Raw genomic sequence first — 18,643 nt, forward strand, 5'->3', positions numbered from 1 at the left:
TCAGGGCAGCTGAGATGCAGAAATACACGCACCCCCACAAGCTGACGTGGAACTGCAGCTGTGAGGAAACTCAAGGCTAAAGTGAAAACCTGTTTTTAATCCATTCTGCTTTGCCTCAGCCTGCAGTGTACTGACTGATTTAACCTGATGTAAGCCACGGCTGTAATTCAGAAGGACAAACTGCCAGTCCTCACTTCACCCTGAAGCTCCAACCACACATTCTCCCTCCAGTCTCATGCCAGTCTCAGCATCTAGGCAACCACACAGTGATCTGGGATCATGGAACTGATCTGGTTTGGGATTTGCTTTAGTTTGGTCTTTTATTGTTGTTGTTTTTGGGTTTTGTTTTTAGTTTGGTGTTTTGTTTCTTTTTTCAAACTCAAAAATGTACACACTAAGTTTCATCAACGGCCTTCACACAGAGGAGCTGAGACATCGTCAAATTACACCCTCTATTTGAGTGAGGGATGAGAGACCTGAGCAAGAATGTTGTTGGTAATTCTACTCCCATGGTGCTGCAGTTTCGGGGAAAGATGAAAAGATGCAGTGGAACAAACCCACAGCCAGCTCCATCTTCAGACTCCCTCCTCCTGCTCGCCCCTTGCTTCCTTCTCTCCAGCTCAGAACTTCCTCACAACCCCTCTGCCATAAAAAACACTCATTTAAAAGTCTACCTGAAGATCAGCTCTCCAGTTAAACCCAGTGGAAATAAGTTATGACAAACTAAGCTACAATGATCACATCACTGCTGCTACCATGATCAATCAAAATGTCTGCAGTGCACCTCTCTCATGGCATCCCTGCAAGAGGGGAACAAGAGAGCAAGAGCAGCACCAGCCAATGAGTTACTGATTTTCAGTTTACCGACCCAGTTTGTCCCAGGTCCAGGACTGGCTGTACCTTTAGCACAGTGCTAAGCACAAAACAAATACAAGTCCAAAAAAATCCCTCCCTCCCCACCTCCCTCAGTCTTTACAGGGATGAATTAAGCATAATTTTCAACTCGTTTGTTTGTAAACATTTGTAAATGACCCTTTCCCCATGCACAAAGAAAAAATTTACCCCCTCCAACACGCCTCATGCTTCATTAAGTCACATCAATAACAGTGCTGCAACAGTCTGTCACCATGTGCCACCACATGTGCCAACCACAGCTCCAGAGTCCACAGTAAGCCAGGCAAGCAGCTCACCTGGAGTCCTCAGCTACTTTAGAAACAATATTTGCAAACCTTGGGCCCTGGGATTTAACACACAGCACAATGGGAATGGCACAGATGCTCCCCCACAGGCAGCTGACTCCCTCCAGAAATGGCAATTTATTGTAAAATGCATCACCTTAAAGCGAGGGGATGGGACAGAGTGGAGAAAAGAAATCAAAGCTGCAGAGGGAAAGGACGTGTGGCCTGGCCGCATGTCCTCAGGCACTGCTAGCTCACATTGCTTGCACCATCTGATCGCTCACAGCTAAACATGGAATGTAGGTAGCAAGTCAGAACGCTGTGCAGGGCTGGAGACGTGACCTATCAGCTGTTTCTCAATTATAATTATTGCACTGGGGCACAGCAGGACCAAAAGTTTGCCTGGGCAGACTTCTGTGACGTTTTGGCTTGTTAAAAGTGACAAGAAAGGCCACATGTTACTTTCAGCTTTGTGATTACAGAGGCATTTCCACAGGCCTGGCGTTCCCTTTCAAAAATCCTTAATCCACAAGAAAAGAGAAAAGCCCAGAACTGTTTCCCTGTACTCAAAATGATACTAAGAAGTATTTTGCAGAGCTGTGATCTCTCTCTCCCCTCTCCATTAGACATTAAAGAGTTTCACACCAAGCAGCATCCAGAAGCACCATTCCCTGCATTTCTAAGATGGACTTAGTCACCTTCCCTTCAGGCAACTTCTGCTACCAGACTTTCTCTCCCTCTCTTCTTATTTATAAAGTTTTTGCTGCCACTAATAATTAGAACCTTCTTGCAATGCCATCATTTCCCTGTATTATCACATTTTCTGGTGAACTGATTACTTCTCAGAGTAATCCTAACCCTCAGCTCCCACTGGGTCTAAAGTGATGCAAACAGGTTCTTTCAGCTCTTCCTCCATTTTGTTTTTGTCCTAAGTACAAGCAGAGGACTAAGTTCTACAGCTCTGGACTTAAAATGCAAATATCTTCACAGGTGTAGGCTGCAAGGAACAAAACCCTGTAGCAGTACCCAGTCACTGTGTTTCTGTTACCTGAAACGTGGCAGGCAATGTAAGATGGAGAGCATGGCCTCTTTCCAAGTGACTGCCTTTGGGAGACCACCGGCATTTTTAAGCCACAGGGATGATTTCAGGTCAGTTAGAGCCACCTCAAGTTTCCTGTCTGATACCACACATGCACTCTCTGCCCTCCCACCCATCCCTCAACAAAATAAAAATCAAATTTCTGTCACTTTTAGCACGTTTCCAAGATGCACTCAAAAATAAAATCTTTCTGAGGGCTGAATACAAAAGGATATCCCCCAAACTTCAAATAGGCTATTTTTTATTGAAGGTCTCCTCCACTTTGGTGAGACCTCACCTGCAGTGCTGGGTCCAGCTCTGGAGTCCTCAGCACATTCAAGACCAGACTAAGTGGGGCCAGAGGAGGCCCCAACAATGGCACGAGGACTAGAACCCCTTTCTGTGAGGACAGGCTGAGAGAGTTGATTCAAAGGCCTTGCCATCTACTGCAGGATCAGCAAGCTCCAGACTTTTTGTGTGGAGGTGATGAGGAAAGAGAAGGGAGGAGGTATCTAGGTCTTGAAAAATAATTGACAAGAAAAAATGGAAAACAAGCCTGGAGTAGTGTCCAGCTCTGAAGTCCTCAGTACAGGAGAGACATGGACCTGTTGGACTTGATCCAGAGGAGGCCACAAAAATGATCAGAAGACTGGAACCACCCTCTCCTCTTCTGAGAGGACAGGCTGAGAGTTGAGCTTGTTCAGCCTGGAGACAGGAAGGCTCCAGGGAGACCTTATTATGGCCTTGCAGTAATTAAAGGGGCTGATAGGAAAGACAGGGACAGACTTTCTAGCAGGGCCTTTTGTGACAGGAGAATGGGTGGTGGTTTTAAACTAAGAGAGGGAGATTTAAACTAGATCTAAGGAAGAAATGTCTTTACATGGAGGGTGGTGAAACACTGGCTCAGGTTGCCCAGAGAAGTGGTGGATGCCCCATCCCTGCAAACATTCCAGATCAGGTGGGGCTAAGCGACCTGCTGTAGTTGCAGCTGTTCCTGCTGATTGCAGCAGGGTTGGACTAGCTAACCATTAAAGGTCCCTTCCAACCCAAACCATTCTATGATCTTTTGCCAGAGCAGAGAGGTAGGGGGCAGGTAGTTATCAGGAACACAGTAGAAGGGAAGAAGACATCAGTGAGTCACAAACAAGTTTGTAGGTCAGAAAAGCACACTCCAAACTAATAGACCAAAACATTTGTTAGCACAAAGAAGAGCACCCCTCTCTAAGACACCACTTCCCATCTTGCTCTTCACATTCCATCCTTGACAGCCTTCTCTCTGCTGCAATTCAGAACAGCTAAGCAACTCACCTCTAACCATCCATCAGAAGAACTGGCTAATAGGATGTCACTGAGCCCACCACATGAACAAAAGCCACCAATGAACCCAGCTAGTGGTTAATTGCAATTTTTTGCTTTATTGATGGTGTTACAATGCTGAGGGTTTCTTTGCCTTTGCACATACACTATTCTCTCAGAAACTTCCTCTGCTCCAACTCATATTTACAAATGCAGAGGCAGATAGTCTACACATCTGCTTCCACCTGGTGGATTTACCAGAGATGAAGACTACAGCCATTTTAAAACAAACGTGGAAACCCACCTCTGAAATCAGCTGTGAATTAGTTCCGTGGCCAAGAGCAAAGAGCAAGAGTGGTAGGGCTCAGGCGGTGGGGGTAAGTGTGAAAGAAATGGAATACGAATTACTAAGCTGTTTAACCCATTATGAAATTATTATTTTTTTCTCTCTTGGAAAACAAATCAAAAAGGGATTTTTCTTTCATTTTGAGGAGTTTTTCAGAACTGAGGAGAACAGAGCTATTCAATATTGCTCTGGGCTACTTCAGGTGAATACATCACTTCAATCATGTGTCTTGTCAAAAAACTTAAAATATTCTTTCCACAGTCTCTCCTTCCCTAGCCAAGCAAAAAAAGAGAAGTTATTAAAATGCACATTAATATATATATTATACACACACACGCTATACAATCAAACCAAAATCCTAAAGCTATTTAGTAAGCACTAGTCATAACTACAGACACCAAGGTTTCACAGAATGATGTGGGTTGGAAGGGACCTTACCGATCGTCTAGTTCCAAACCTCCTGCCACAGGACACCTCCCACGAGACAGGGTTGCTCAAGGCCCCATATAACCTGACTTTGAATAATTCCAGGACTGGAGCCTCCACAACTTCTGTGGGCAACCTGTTCTAGCACCTCACCATCCTCATGGGGAAGAATCTCTTTCCAATGTCTAAGCTAAACCAAGCTCCTTCCAGTTTGAAGGCATTACCCCTTATCTTGTGACTCCATGCCTTCATAAAAAGTCCCTCTCCAGCTCTCCTGTAGGCCCACTTCAAATACTGGAAATTCACTATAAGGTCTCCTTAGAGCTTTCTCTTCTCCAGGCTGAACAACCTTAATTCTCTCAGCCTGTCTTCACAGGAGAGGTGCTCCAGCCATCTGACTATCTTTGCAGCCACCTTTGGACCCTAACAGTTCCACATCGTTCTTGTGCTGGAGACTCCAAAGCTCGACACAGTACTCTAGGTAGGTCTCATGAGAGCAGGGCAGAGGGAATTCTTTCAACACCTCAGCAAAGCCAATGAGGAATGTCAGTATTCCAAGATACTCACTGTTGTGAAACCTTTTCAGTTTGGTTTCTAAAAATGTCTTTGCCACGATACCTTTCAAAGCAGCTTTGTCATACTCTGGTTGCATTTTCATATGCATGTTTTTAGAGACAGCAGCCACCTTAGCTCTGTGCATTCAGCACTGAGGGTATTTCACTCTCTGTAGCCAAAGCTCCCAGAAAAGCCAACACAGAGATCCTAGGTGTGGCACATTCCTTTTTGCTCTGACTGGAAGCTAAAGTAAATATTACTCCAATCTCTATCTGTTTCCCTCCTGCACCCACAGCTTAGTAAGACTCATTCGGCAGGTTATTGCAAATCATACTTAAGGGATAGTTACAAATCAAGGCCTCTGTCTTGCTTGATATCAACAAGCCCATTCTATGGAAGATAACCATTAGCTTCAACCGAACCTACAAAGGTCTCAGTGCAAGTTGTGGTCTGCAAGCGAGGGCTACATGGCCCCTGCATCATGAGGTTTGTTTACGTCATATGCACAGGTATTTATGGATTTCTGGGCCTTTGTTTTCACTTTGGAGACTGATGGTGTTTGGCAAGGAGTGCAAATCGTGTCAGACCACCTTCAAGCTACCCTTACTCCACGGAACAGAAGTACCTACGAAGAAAAGCACATTCACAAGACTGTTTCCATACACCAACACACCCCTCAACCAGGAGTCCTCTACCTATACCTGTACATCACACTGCATTTCCCACATGGTTTCTATACATGGAAGAAGAGACAAATACATTGGTACATAAGATCACCAATGTTTAGCACTTTGGTGATATAGGACTGGGTTGCCAACTTCAGTATTCACAGAGCTGTACTCACTCTAGAGTAAGAGAGACACAAGGATGCCCTTTTACCATCCAGTCATGAAGAACAGAGCAAACTGCAGAAAGCATTGCTGCCAATGATTATCAGCTAGGATAATCAATAACTAAGCTTATTCAATCAATAGCTGTAACTGTCATCATCTGCTTATCCTTTCCCAAATCTCAAAGCCCCTCCACCATCACAGCTTTGAGGACTGGAGGAGGTTAAATTTTCTCCCTGTTTTGTAGGGATTCTAGGTTTGCTGTGGTTTTTCATTATTTCCAGTAAGAAAAAAGAAGGCATGAAAAAGAATTCAAAACCTGAAGTTACTTTTCCCTCAGCTGCATTCTTAGAAATAGTTGAATATGTGTGTACATAGATAGATAGATACAAATAGATATATGTATATATAAATATTTAATTACTTCTCTTTCAACCGAAACAAAGTTGTTCTGAAGCTGAACACCTGATGTGTAGTGTTTCAGCACTAATGGTTAAAGTTTGGTAGAGCCTCATGCAAGAAAAGACAGGGTCCATAATAAAAATGCCTGTTGATCTGCAATCCAAAATTCTCCTGCCAACCCAGCTTCTTTCACACAGAGAAACTTAGTGACATTCTCTCTCCATTTCTGTCCCTCACGACTCTTTCAGTGCTTCTGGAAATTAGGAAGCTGACTAAGCTCCCCAAGCACTGGTCTGGTCAGTCCCAGTCACTCCTGCCCCAAAATGGTGTGAACGAGTGGTTTGACATCTCAGCAGATGAAGTCTCAGACTACGCTGCTGGAACTCCTGGCAAACATTAAATGTATCCTTTTTTACCCCAAGTTTAGTTGCTGTCATAGCCCCTCCTCCTGACAGTCAGGAGAGATTTTCAAGGCATGTTAGGGGTTGCTGACTTCAGGCTCACAGGACAAACTCCACTTGTGGTTGTTCACAAATCAGATGTTTGCTTGGAAAAGGAAAGCAGAAGAAAAAAATAATGCAATTCTCTCACAGTCACTCAAGTCCTAGAGCCACAGTCTCAGCACTGCCAGTTTCCCATCTCATTAAGTGTCTTGCAATACTTGTTTTTGTAATAGTTTTCCATGCTTTCTACACAAAAAGCTATCTCAGAACCCAGAAGAACTACATTCCTTTAACATGGACCCTTTCCAGACTCACTCCAAACCCTTCTGTGCTTAAGGTCTCACATGAACACATAGATCACTACAGGTCCAGCAGTTAATTCTTTTTCAAGTTGTGTTAATTTTGAGGCTGAACACATCCTGAACTTCTCCATCCTTGGATGTTCCCTTAACTCTTCCAGACTGCAAGTCTTTCTCCTGTTTTCTCTCCATTCATAGTTGCTAAGACTTCACCACAGCCAACCAGCTTGCTCTCCCATAAGCCACACAAGTGTCCTATCATGCAAGTAGAGTATGATTCATATCAACTACTACATATGTAGCATCTTTCTTTGCAACAGCTTCATAGTAAATAGAACCACAGAATGATTTGGGTTGGAAGGGACCTTTAATGGTTAGCTAGTCCAACCCTGCTGCAGTCAGCAGGAACAGCTGCAACTAGAGCAGGTTTCTTAGAGCCCCAAACAACCTGATCTGGAATGTTTGCAGGGCTGGGACATCCACTGCTTCTCTGGGCAACCTGAGCCACTGCTTCACTACCCTCAATGTAAAGACATTTCTTCCTTAGATCTAGTTTAAATCTCCCTCATAGAATAGAATAGAATAGAATAGAATAGAATAGAATAGAATAGAATAGAATAGAATAGAATAGAATAGAATAGAATAGAATAGAATTAACCAGGTTGGAAATTACCTTCGAGATCATCAAGTCCAACCTATCACCCAACACTAGCTAATCAACTAAACCATGGCGCTAAGTGCCCCATCCAGTCTCTTCCTAAACACCTCCAGTGATGGTGACTCCACCACCTCCCTGGGCAGCCCATTCCAATGGGCAATCACTCTCTATGAAGAATTTCTTCCTAACATCCAGCCTAAACCTCCCCTGGCACAGCCTGAGACAGTGTCCTCTTGTTCTGGTGCTGCTTGCCTGGGAGAAGAGACCAAACCCCACCTGGCTACAACCTCCTTTCAGGTAGCTGTAGACAGCAATAAGGTCAACTCTGAGCCTCCTCTTCTCCAAGCTAAACAACCTCAGCTCCCTCAGCCTCTCCTCATAGGGCTTGCGCTCCAAACACCTCACCAGCTTTGTTGCCCTTCTCTGGACACACTCCAGCAAGTCAACCTCCTTCCTAAACTGAGGGGCCCAGAACTGGACACAGGACTCAAGGTGTGGCCTAACCAGTGCTGAGTACAGGGGCAGAATGACCTCCCTGCTCCTGCTGGCCACACTGTTCCTGAAACAGGCCAGGATACCATTGGCCACCTTGGCCACCTGGGCACACTGCAGGCTCATGTTCAGCCTACTGTCAACCAGTACCCCCAGGTCCCTTTCTGCCTGGCCACTCTCCAGCCACTCTGACCCCAGCCTGTAGCACTGCATGGGGTTGTTGTGGCCAGTGTGTAGAACCTGGCACTTAGATGTGTTAAATCTCATGCCCTGGACCTCTGCCCATCTGCCCAGCCTGTCAAGGTCCCTCTGAAGAGCTCTCCTACCCTCTAACAGATCAACACTTGCCCTTAGCTTCGTGTCATCTGCAAATGTACTGATGATGGACTCACTGCCCTCTTCCAGATCATCAATAAAGATACTGAAAAGGATGGGGCCCAGCACTAATCCCTGGGGGACCCCACTGGTGACTGGCTGCCAGCTGGATGTGGCACCATTCACCACCACTCTCTGGGCTTGGCCATCCAGCCAGTTCTTAACCCAGCACAGAGTGCTGCTGTCCAAGCCAGGGGCTGACAGCTTGGCCAGAAGTTTGCTGTGGGGGACAGTGTCAAAGGCCTTGCTGAAGTCCAGGTAGATCACATCCACAGCCTGCCCCACATCCACCAGGCAGTCACCTGATCATAGAAGGAGATCAGGTTGGTGAGGCAGGACCTGCCCTTCCTAAATCCATGCTGGCTGGGCTTGATCCCTTGGCCATCCTGTAAGTGCTGTGTGATTGCACTCAGGGTGACCTGTTCCATAATCTTGCCTGGCACTGAGGTCAGGCTGACAGGTCTGCAATTCCCTGGATCCTCCTTTCGGCCCTTCTTGTGGATGGGCATCACGTTGGCCAGCTTCCAGTCATCTGGGACCTCTCCAGTGAGCCACCACAACCCATTCTCCTGTCACAAAAGGCCCTGCTAGAAAGTCTGTCCCAGTCTTTCCTATCAGCCCCTTTAATTACTGCAAGGCTGTAATCAGGGCTCCCTGAAGCCTTCCCATCTCCAGGCTGAACAAGATCAACTCTCAGCCTGTCCTCTCAGAAGAGGAGAGGGTGGTTCCAGTCTTCTGATCATTTTTGTGGCCTCCTCTGGATCAAGTCCAACAGGTCCATGTACTCTCCTGTACTGAGGACTTCAGAGCTGGACACTACTCCAGGCTTGTTTTCCATTTTTTCTTGTCAATTATTTTTCAAGACCTAGATACCTCCTCCCTTCTCTTTCCTCATCACCTCCACACAAAAAGTCTGGAGCTCGCTGATCCTGCAGTAGATGGCAAGGCCTTTGAATCAGTGGCTACTAGCTGGTCTTGAATGGGTTTGGGTAAGGTTCAGATAAGATACAGGGCAAACTTTTAAATCCATTTGCAAACTCCCCACCTACCACCTCATCAGCTCATCTAGGTTCCTGTGTCTCTCAAACCTAATGAACAAGTAACAACCTAGTATCTCTAACAGTCACTGGAACTTAACAGCTTCTACATCCTTTCTCATCCTCCACCACTGTCACAGACATCTTGGAACTCAATACCACCAATGCAGGACTACAGCAGAAAATAAACTCACGGTCATTTCTCAAGACTGGAGTGTACCTGCAAATGTAGGCTCACAATGTGATGCACATTTATTTTCTTTGCACACTTTACATCCTTTATGCCTAAATCAAGACAAAGCCCATCTTGGAATGCTTTTTAAGAACACAAAAGCCCAGTTCTTCCAATTTTTATGCAAAGAAAAAATTCTTCAATACTTACTCTATAGGCTTAGGGCCCTGAAAGCTGCCAGAAATAGCCAAAGGGTGGGGGAAGAAGGCAGATTTCTGCGGCAAATTCTGCTTTTCAAGAGGTTATAGAAAAAAATGACTGATCAAACAGATCAAATCCACATGGAAACTGAGAATGGAAACTACTTTAAAAATCACTGTGCCTTTAGGTTTTCTACTTCTGTTTATTTACAGTTTTGACAGCAACAGGCAAGTGGTTTCCTGGAGAATACTTTCCAGCTTCAAGGTAGTATTGACTATCTTTGCATCCTTCTTCCGCGCTCATGTCACAGATTCCATGGTAGAGGCAGGAGGATGCAAACCTGCAAGGTTCATAGCCACACCTTTCCCTTAAAAAGATTACTGAGCAATCTAACAGAAGGGTGTTCACTTACAACACACACAATTCTGTATCACTCAGCCTGTTTGCAATCTGTAACACTGATATCACTCAACACTGGAGACAAAAGGCACCACGTTTCTCCACCAGTCAGATGGAGTAAATCCACAGAAGTCAAACTAAAACCAGTCAAGAAACAGAAGAATCAAGCCTTTGGGATGCTACACCACTGTCTCCTGTGTGGTTAATTCTGATGAGCTTGCTGAAGCCTTTAGCCAAGTGCTTTTTCACACAGACGCATTCGTAGCTCGGAGACGATTAATCATCATTTATTACTCTCCTTCTGGTAACACCCACTTTAAGCTCGGTACCGTCCAGACACATCAAGAAAGAAAGTCCAAATCTGAAGGCTTTGTGATAAAAGGCAGTCAGTTCTGAGACCCGTCCCTGACAGACAGACAACTACAGACACCCAAGTGCTACTAGAATCTGTCAGAATAAAGCTGCTCATAGGAGAATGTAAACATAAATGCAATTCTTACAAAGGGGATGTATTAAATGCGCCGCTGTACCTACTTTTCAGTGCCTGCCAACTGCTACTGGTGTTATGGTGTAAGTCAGTCTTGTGTACAGAATCTGCTGAAGAAATACGGTGGTGAATCCTCATAGACCAGAGCACCTTGCTTGGTTACAGTACACAGAAAAGGAGTTATTTCATTCTCCTGCAGCATTAGTAACTTCTCAAACAAAGAAGCCTGATTGAGACAGACAGTGAGGGGCTTATCAGCTTAGGAAATGGCAAGGATGGTCCAATTAACTGCCAAGCAGTCAGACATAATTCACTCTGACGAGGCCAATGAGCGACAAGTCAGAGAAATGCCTGTCCTGTCCCTTTATGTAACACCCACGTCTCCCCTTCTGGAACTGTTCCCTAAATAGGGAGCAGGAATATTCACCTGTACAGATCTGCATCAAACCAGCACCCCCTCTGATTAAAGAGCCATCTCAGTGGTACAGGAGACATGACCAGTCACTAAACTGCTGGACCCAGGCACTTAGTGGCTATTACCAAGCAGACAGCCAGAAAGCTCTGTGCAAGGTTATCTGGGGTCTACACCACTGCTCTGTCTTCTCACACATCAAGAAACAGGGCAAGAAGTAGAAGCCATAAAAAGGCAAAAATACCCCACCCTGGTCTAAGTAGGCATGCTTCATCTCCTCTCCCTGAACCACTTCTGCTAGCACAGAAGAGTCAGAAGGTTACTAAAAGCAAACCATACGTAAATAGCTCATTAAGAACACTATGAATCCAGTCACAGTGCTGCTCACGTCCTCTGCTGTGAACAGTACCCTGCTGGTGTGGGGCAAACAAAAAGAGGGCACAGAAACAGAGGAAGGAGAGAAATTCTGCAAAAGATGCTGGAATGAAAAGGTTTTAGTGAATCAGAGCTCCAGTTTGGGATGCATCACCTGGAAGGCAACAGGCATTAAAGAGCAGAGAGGGGGGGAAAAAAAAAATCGGAAGTCCCCTACTCATGGATTCATTAATATGAACTTCTGACATTTATGGAAAGAATGGAATCTCCATCCTGCAGTGAAAACACACATGTGAGACCTGGCCCATCCTTTGATAAAACACCTTTTGCAGACTGTCATGATCAGAAACACATCCTTTATACGCTATGAGCAGGAGCATAAAAAACCCCAGCTGCGTGGAGTATTTATGTTACATATGGCAACATCCTATTTGTCAGCTGGTTACCAGGAGCTGAGGAATCCACACGGTACTAGCAAAGTCGCCTTGCAGCAGGGTGTTATAGTGAGCACAAACCGGACTATATATGGTATGTTTACTGAACTACTAGGCATAAACATGCTACAGAAGAAACCGTGTCTTGTATTAGATGCTGGGCTTGCTCGGAAAGCAGTTTGTTGCATATTCCCCACACACTTCTGTCTGTGGTGCCAGTGAAACCTCTAGAAAACAGGAACAGGTTATGCTGCAAGTAATGATTAACTATGTGGAAGATCAGCCCTCCGAGCTCCACCCGCCAGCATTCCCTGCCTCCTTGCTGCTCTTCCTCCCCCACGACTTTTCAGCTGGGACTGTTCGCAAGGCAAGCCGGCTGAGGGTAGGAACCGAGGCACAGGCCACACAGGCGCATTCTCGGCCACGGCAGGATGATGGGCACAGACAAGTGCACCCTCCAAGTCTTAAGAAACAGCTGGCAGCAGACGAGCCAGAGCTGCAACCATCCGCCTGCCCCATGTTCAAACCCAGTTGGCGCAGGACTATTTCATAATGGGCTGGGGGGGGGGGGATCCTGAAAGGGGAGAGGGAGGAGGGTGCACTGAAGATGCCTTAAAGCAGAGAAGAAGGTTCGTATCTGGCTTCAGCATCCTGCCTAACCTGTTTTGTGGTATGTTCTGGTTAACCCTCCTTTTGGTTGAGGTTGTTAGGGGTTTTTTTAATCTGGCAGCCAGACCCAAGCTGCAGCCCCGTCTCTTTCCTCTGACTCCTTTCATGCTCCATCACACTCCAGCACAAACACAGGCACACAGAAAGGAGAAACCAGAAGACAAAACCCCGAGTACATCACAGACTGAAACTGGACACACAGTCTCTTTACCGTAGGTAGGGAGCTGGATCTTCCTTATCAACTCACCAGGACCACCAGCCCTCACATGGCAAACTTCCCACCTCTGTCACTGCATCTCTAGCAACTTCTGCAGCTCCTCCAAACAAACCCCAAAACTATACAAAGTGGTAAGGAGGTGGAAAACCAAAGCACATAAAACCCCCAAACCCAAAACCACACGCTCAGAAGGCTGCACAACCCAAGTGTGGCGGAGGGGCAGCAGCAGTGATTACAGCCACAGCAGATTTATGCCTTCATTGTGTACAGCATTCACAGGGTTAACAGACAGCCTGAAGGTCAGAAACATACCTGCTAAGCAACAAAAGCATTAACTCAAAGCTGTCCTGGGTGGGTTTTTGACAGGGGTTAAGCAGTCGGTAACCAGTGGCACAGCACACACCCCTCTCTGTCACATGCGAAACTCAGAGAAGCCAAGAAAGAAAAAAAGATTATTCCATAACCTCCAGAGCACTGCAAATCCCTCAGAGCAATGAGCGCTAGGCATCAGAAACTTCCTGGTTTCCAGTTGGGTGTTTCACATGTTTTTTGAGCAGTTACCACACTGTGGGAACAATTTCTGTGTGCACTGAAAGTGAGCCTACAACATCCCCTTTCACTCCCACAGCAAGTATGCAGTCCATAAAAGATTAAAGTGCTGGAAACAGGCTGGAGTGAAGGCTCCTCTGTTTTTTCAAATCCTATCACAGTTTAGCACTTGATACATTGAGTGAAACTATTCTGCCATCCCTTTTTTAAGGCAGCAAGGGGATGCGGGGAGATGGAGCAAGCAAGAGCATGTGAGACACCATTTTACAGATGTATTTACTACCCTGCTTTTCGTTTGGGGGCTTTTCGGGCCAGGGCAGCCTTTGTCTCAGCAGACCTGGCTCCTCCTTGGAATCTGCTGGAATGCCAAGGCATGAAGATGTGCCTGAAAAACTTCTTCTGTCCTGTTAAGAACCCAATCAACCCCTTTGGTCACGTGAGTGCCTGAAGTCTGGTACAATTATTAACTGTGCTGCAGTCACATGAAAGGGAACAAGCTTCCCCCTTCCAGCCTCATCCCACGGGTAACATTATGTGGGCAGCGAAATATATGAAGGAACATGGTGAAGTGGGGGCGGTGGTGGAGACCTCCCCAGAAAGGCTGCAAAGTTGTGCTTTTTTGTGACTGTTTCTCTTCTGGTGGATGGATTAATAAGTTCCAGGCAAGGCTGACCAATGCTCAGACTCATTTGGGTACCCAGAGGAGGGTGAGCAGAGGAGTCTTCACCCTCTTCACTCAGTACCATCTTCTTTAATGAGGGAAAATGAGAGGTTTCTCAAATATAATGATGATGGAGCATGGAAAGTATTTTTACCGATGCACAAGCAGGCAATTTCTAAGCTGGTGGGGTTGCTTTGGAGGTGTTCTTACTTGCTAGGGGGGGATTCAGGTATGAGAGAGGAGAGATGGAAGAAAGAGCCCACTGTGCTTCCGAAGAGAAACTCCTGGCATTGAGACAAGTAAGACAGGCAGCGTGGACTGAAAACCTAAGCTGTGATTCAGCTGCTGGGACCAGAGCCTCACGTAACTCTACAGCCCACACTCACGGAACTAAGAATGGGGACAGCACTTTCCAAAACCTGCTTTTCAGGGTCAAGGGGCAAGAGAAACAGAGTGCAAAGAGTATGGGCACCCTCTAATCCCCAAATGCACCTCCAAACCTCTTCACCCACCTCCCAGCCTGACAGAAAGCTGCTGTTGCATTATTTTAAGTGAAAACCAAACGATGCAGATGTGTTTAAAAGGCTGAAACACATGAGACTGTTTAGCCTGGAGAAGATCAGACTGAGAGGGGATGGGGCCAGACTCTTTCAGTGGTCCCCAGCAAGACAACAAAGGGCAACAGGCACAAACTGGAACACAGGAAGTTCCACCTGAACATAAGGAAGAACTTTGCTCTGAAGGTGCCAGAGGCCTGGACCATGCTGTCCAGAGATTGTGGAGACTCCTTCTCTAGAGATTCCAAACCTGGCTGGAAACCATCCCACTGGGGCAACCTGCTCTGGATGACACTGCTTTAGCAGAGGAGTTGGACTAGATGATCTTCAGAGGTTCCTTCCAACCCCCACCATACCGGGATTCTGAACGCTCTGCAGAAGCTTGGGCCAGTAAATATTAAAGACTATTCAACTAGGATGGAAGCCACACTTGATGTACATGCAGCCCCTCCAGCCTCCCCCAACACATCCTGACCCATGGATCAGCCTGGATTTGGCTGAAACCAGTGAATTTTGCTGACCTTAGAAGCAGGATAAGCTGGGCAAACAGAGCAGGCAGTTAACAAGAGCATCAGGTTTGACATCAGATGACATTTCCTAGACAAGAGTTAAAAATGTAAAGCACGGCACATCTTTAAGTGCCTACTTCTACGGGGTCTCCAGCCCCGTGGCACTTAGCAAGAAAAGGACAGGGGAGTTATACAGTGGGTTGATGACACACAATAAAACATAAACGAGGACACACACTTTCAAAGTGTCCTATGTATTTTGGGTTAAGCTCCCATTTGGTGTGACCCCAGTGAAATCACTCCGTTTGTCATGCTGCGAAAGGGATGCACGATGCAAAATACTTTTAAACATGCTTTTGCCTCGGCCCGCCCACACAAAATAAGGAAGAAATATCACCCATCAGGAACTCCCGAGGAAAAATAAACCTCAAAACAGCCTGGAACGCTCACCAAGCAACACAGATTTTGCCAAAACTGCTGTCCTTTAAATATTTTGCCCCTGAATGCTGTGAGCCTCACACGCGTGCGCACACAAGAAACAGACAGACAGACTGCTGCTGCTGCTGCTGCTGCTGCGGACAAAATGGTGCCATTTAGGACAAAAATCTGGTTTATGCATAGCCTGGCTGCAGTGCACACACTGGGCCCAAGCAGAGTGGGATGCAGCCAGTTAGATCGAACAGTTGTGCTCTCGGCAACAAACGGTGCATTCATAAAACTGGAAAAGCCTCTGTCTAGGGGCTTGCGGCTCCACGAAGGGAACAATTGCTTTCTGACATTTTCTGAGGGAGGGTATAGCCAAAAGAGGTTGTGGGAGAGAAGCATGATCTACAGGAAAGTTATGTACAGAAGAAACACCAAAATGTAAGGGAATCCTCACCCTGATTCTTCTTACCTCTGTACTGTCCCTGCATTAGCCAGCCTCTAACAAAAGAGCAAGGCCACATGGAAAAAGACATGTGCTTGGAAAACACTTGGCCAGTCAAGGGAAAAGCTTTCTTGTAGAACACTAGCCCAGGAAGAAGCAACAGACATCAGGCAGGCTGTGGTACACCAAGCTGCATGTGACAGGCAGTTTTCTCCCCAGTTTCTCACCCTTGCCTTTATTAGCTATGCCACCTCCACACTGGTAACGAAAAGCCAACATCTGGTGCTAGCTAAATGTCAGCACACACAAACCCTTTAATAAAAATTTAAAGAGTCTGGGTCCCAATGAGGAAGCCATAAGTGCTTTGCATGTAAGACCTCATAGCAGAGCTGCAAGACCAAAACAATCCAGCCTTTTAAAGCCAGGAAGAGTCGAGACTTTGGTGCATGCTGGGCCACCTTGCACAAGAAATGCTCAGCTGGAACACATGTAGCCAATGTGAACGGCTCATCCAGTCAGCACCCCATGCTGAGGAGCCTAGTTTGGTCCAGGTGCTGCTGGAGGACAGGAGTGTGCCATACGGTCTGCCCTTGGCCTGGGGAGCTCTGGCTCCTGGAACTGGAATGCCCAGTACCACTGCCTGCCCCAAACACACAGGACACCTGCATCGCTGAAGCCAAATCCTGCTTCTTATGGAACGGTTGAGACTGGAAGAGACCTTTAAAGGTCACCCAGTGCAACCCTCCTGAAATCAGCAGAGACATCTTTAACTAGATCAGGTTGCTCAGAGCCTCAAACAACCTGACCTGGTTTGTTTACAGGGATGAGGCACCTACCACCTCTCTGGGCAACCTCTGCTAGTGTTTCAACAAAAAGTAAAAAGAAGTTTCTTCCTTAGATCTAGTTCAAATTTCCCTCTTTTAATTTAAAATCATCACTCCTCATCTGTCACAACAGACCCTGCTAAAAAGTCTGCCTCCAGCTTTCCCATCAGCCCCTTTCAGTACAGAAATATCCACAATAAAGTCTCTCTGGAGCCTTCTCTTCTCCAGTCTGAGCACCCCCAACTCTTTCAGTCTATCCTCACAGCAGAGGGGTTCCACCCTCAGATCACTCTGGTGTCCTCCTCTGGACCCGTTCCTTCCTGTGCTGAGGAATCCAGAACTGGACCCAGCACTGCAGACATCTTGGTGAGATTATCCCCAAGATACAGAAGATGGACACTCAAGTTGATGCAGAAGTGCTCCTGAATGGCAGCTAAACAGCATGGCTTATTAATGAATACCAGTCACCTGCTCTGATTAACTAAGCTCAGTAATTGAACAATCCTCCTCCAAATCATGCACTGGAACTCAAGTCAGAGAGCCACTGCAAGTTTCTGTAAGAGGGGAAATTAGTTGAGACCCACCTGCACAATGATGGGAAATAAAACAAGTCTCCCCAGCTTACCCTGATTGCTCCAAGGTTGTGTTGGGGCATTCACCTTACTTTCTCCTGGTGCCTAGAGGTCCCTCACATCTCACTCAACAAACAATTTTCTACCAATCAAATCTGACCATGACATTTTGGGAGCAATAAGACCATTTTTCCACTGTATTATCAAAAGACTTTGTGTGTTAGAGATTTAAGAGAGTATTCTTGCACTGAAGTCTTACAAGGGCATTTAGAGAGGGGACACATAATTATTCCTGCCCGTAGAGCAGCTAACAGTCCTCTGACAAGCTTTCATGAAGCCATTTCAGAGGGAAACAAGACTATAGTCTCACAGACTGACAGCAAAAGTATTTTTCCACAGAGGTTAAAAAAAAGAGGCCAAACAGGATGAGTGGTTCTTCAGGAGTGAGAGCCCTTCCTGCACCTTGGTGCTATGCAGGGTCCTGCATCTGGGTCAAGGCAATCCCAGGCACAAATACAGGCTGGGCAGTGACTGGCTGGAAAGTAGCCCTGAGGAGAGAGACTTGGGGGTGCTGGTGGACAAAAAGCTCAACAGGAGCTCTCAATGTGCTCTTGCAGCCCGCAAAGCCAATCAGATCCTGGGCTGCATCAGGAGAAGTGTGGCTAGCAGGTCGAGGGAGGTGATCCTCCCCCTCTACTCAGCCCTGCTGAGACCCCACCTGGAGTACTGCGTCCAGTTCTGGAGCCCCTATTACAAGAGGGATGTGGAGGTGCTGGAACGTGTCCAGAGAAGGGCCACAAGGATGATCAGAGGGCTGGAGCACCTCTCCTGTGAGGACAGACTGAAGGAGTTGGGGCTGTACAGTCTGCAGAAGAGAAGGCTCCGAGGTGACCTCATTGTGGCCTTCCAGTATCTGAAGGGGGCCTACAGGAAGGCTGGGGAAGGACTTCTCAGGATCTCAGGTAGTGATAGGACTAGGGGGAATAGAATGAAGCTGGAGGTGGGGAGATTCAGGCTAGATGTGAGGAGGAGGTTCTTCACCATGAGAGTGGTGAGACCCTGGAATGGGTTGTCCAGGGAGGTGGTCGAGGCCCCATCCCTGGGGGTGCTTAAGAGCAGGCTGGATGAGGCTCTGGCCAGCCTGATCTAGTGTAGGGTGTCCCAGCCCATGGCAGGGGGGTTGGAACTAGATGATCCTTGTGGTCCCTTCCAACCCTGAATGAAACTATGAAAACAAGAACCACACAGAAGCTGTCAAGGCACTGGAAATGAATGGGAATGTTTTTGTTTACCAGCTGTGCACTGTACATGATTGCAATGAA

At 46.6% G+C, this 18,643-nt stretch overlaps 1 protein-coding gene across 7 annotated transcripts in view; it reads right to left on the reverse strand.

The window, feature by feature from the left end:
- RREB1 (ras responsive element binding protein 1) overlaps positions 1 to 18,643 on the reverse strand; it is a 144,832-nt gene that overhangs the window by 95,893 nt on the left and 30,296 nt on the right. Inside the window, exon 1 of one of the 7 annotated variants that reach the window (XM_068162988.1) lies at positions 10,722 to 10,907. The exons of the other annotated variants lie outside the window; for them this stretch is intronic. Within the exon in view, the coding sequence (XP_068019089.1) occupies positions 10,722 to 10,812 (91 nt within the window). The 5' untranslated portion in view covers positions 10,813 to 10,907. Of the gene's footprint in view, positions 1 to 10,721; positions 10,908 to 18,643 lie in introns of those variants that run through there. 7 annotated transcript variants of the gene reach the window in all.

This window comes from Melanerpes formicivorus, unplaced genomic scaffold, assembly GCF_026170545.1.
Source record: "Melanerpes formicivorus ecotype bairdi unplaced genomic scaffold, bMelFor1.0.p_v2 SCAF_69, whole genome shotgun sequence".
Classification (NCBI taxonomy): domain Eukaryota; kingdom Metazoa; phylum Chordata; class Aves; order Piciformes; family Picidae; genus Melanerpes; species Melanerpes formicivorus.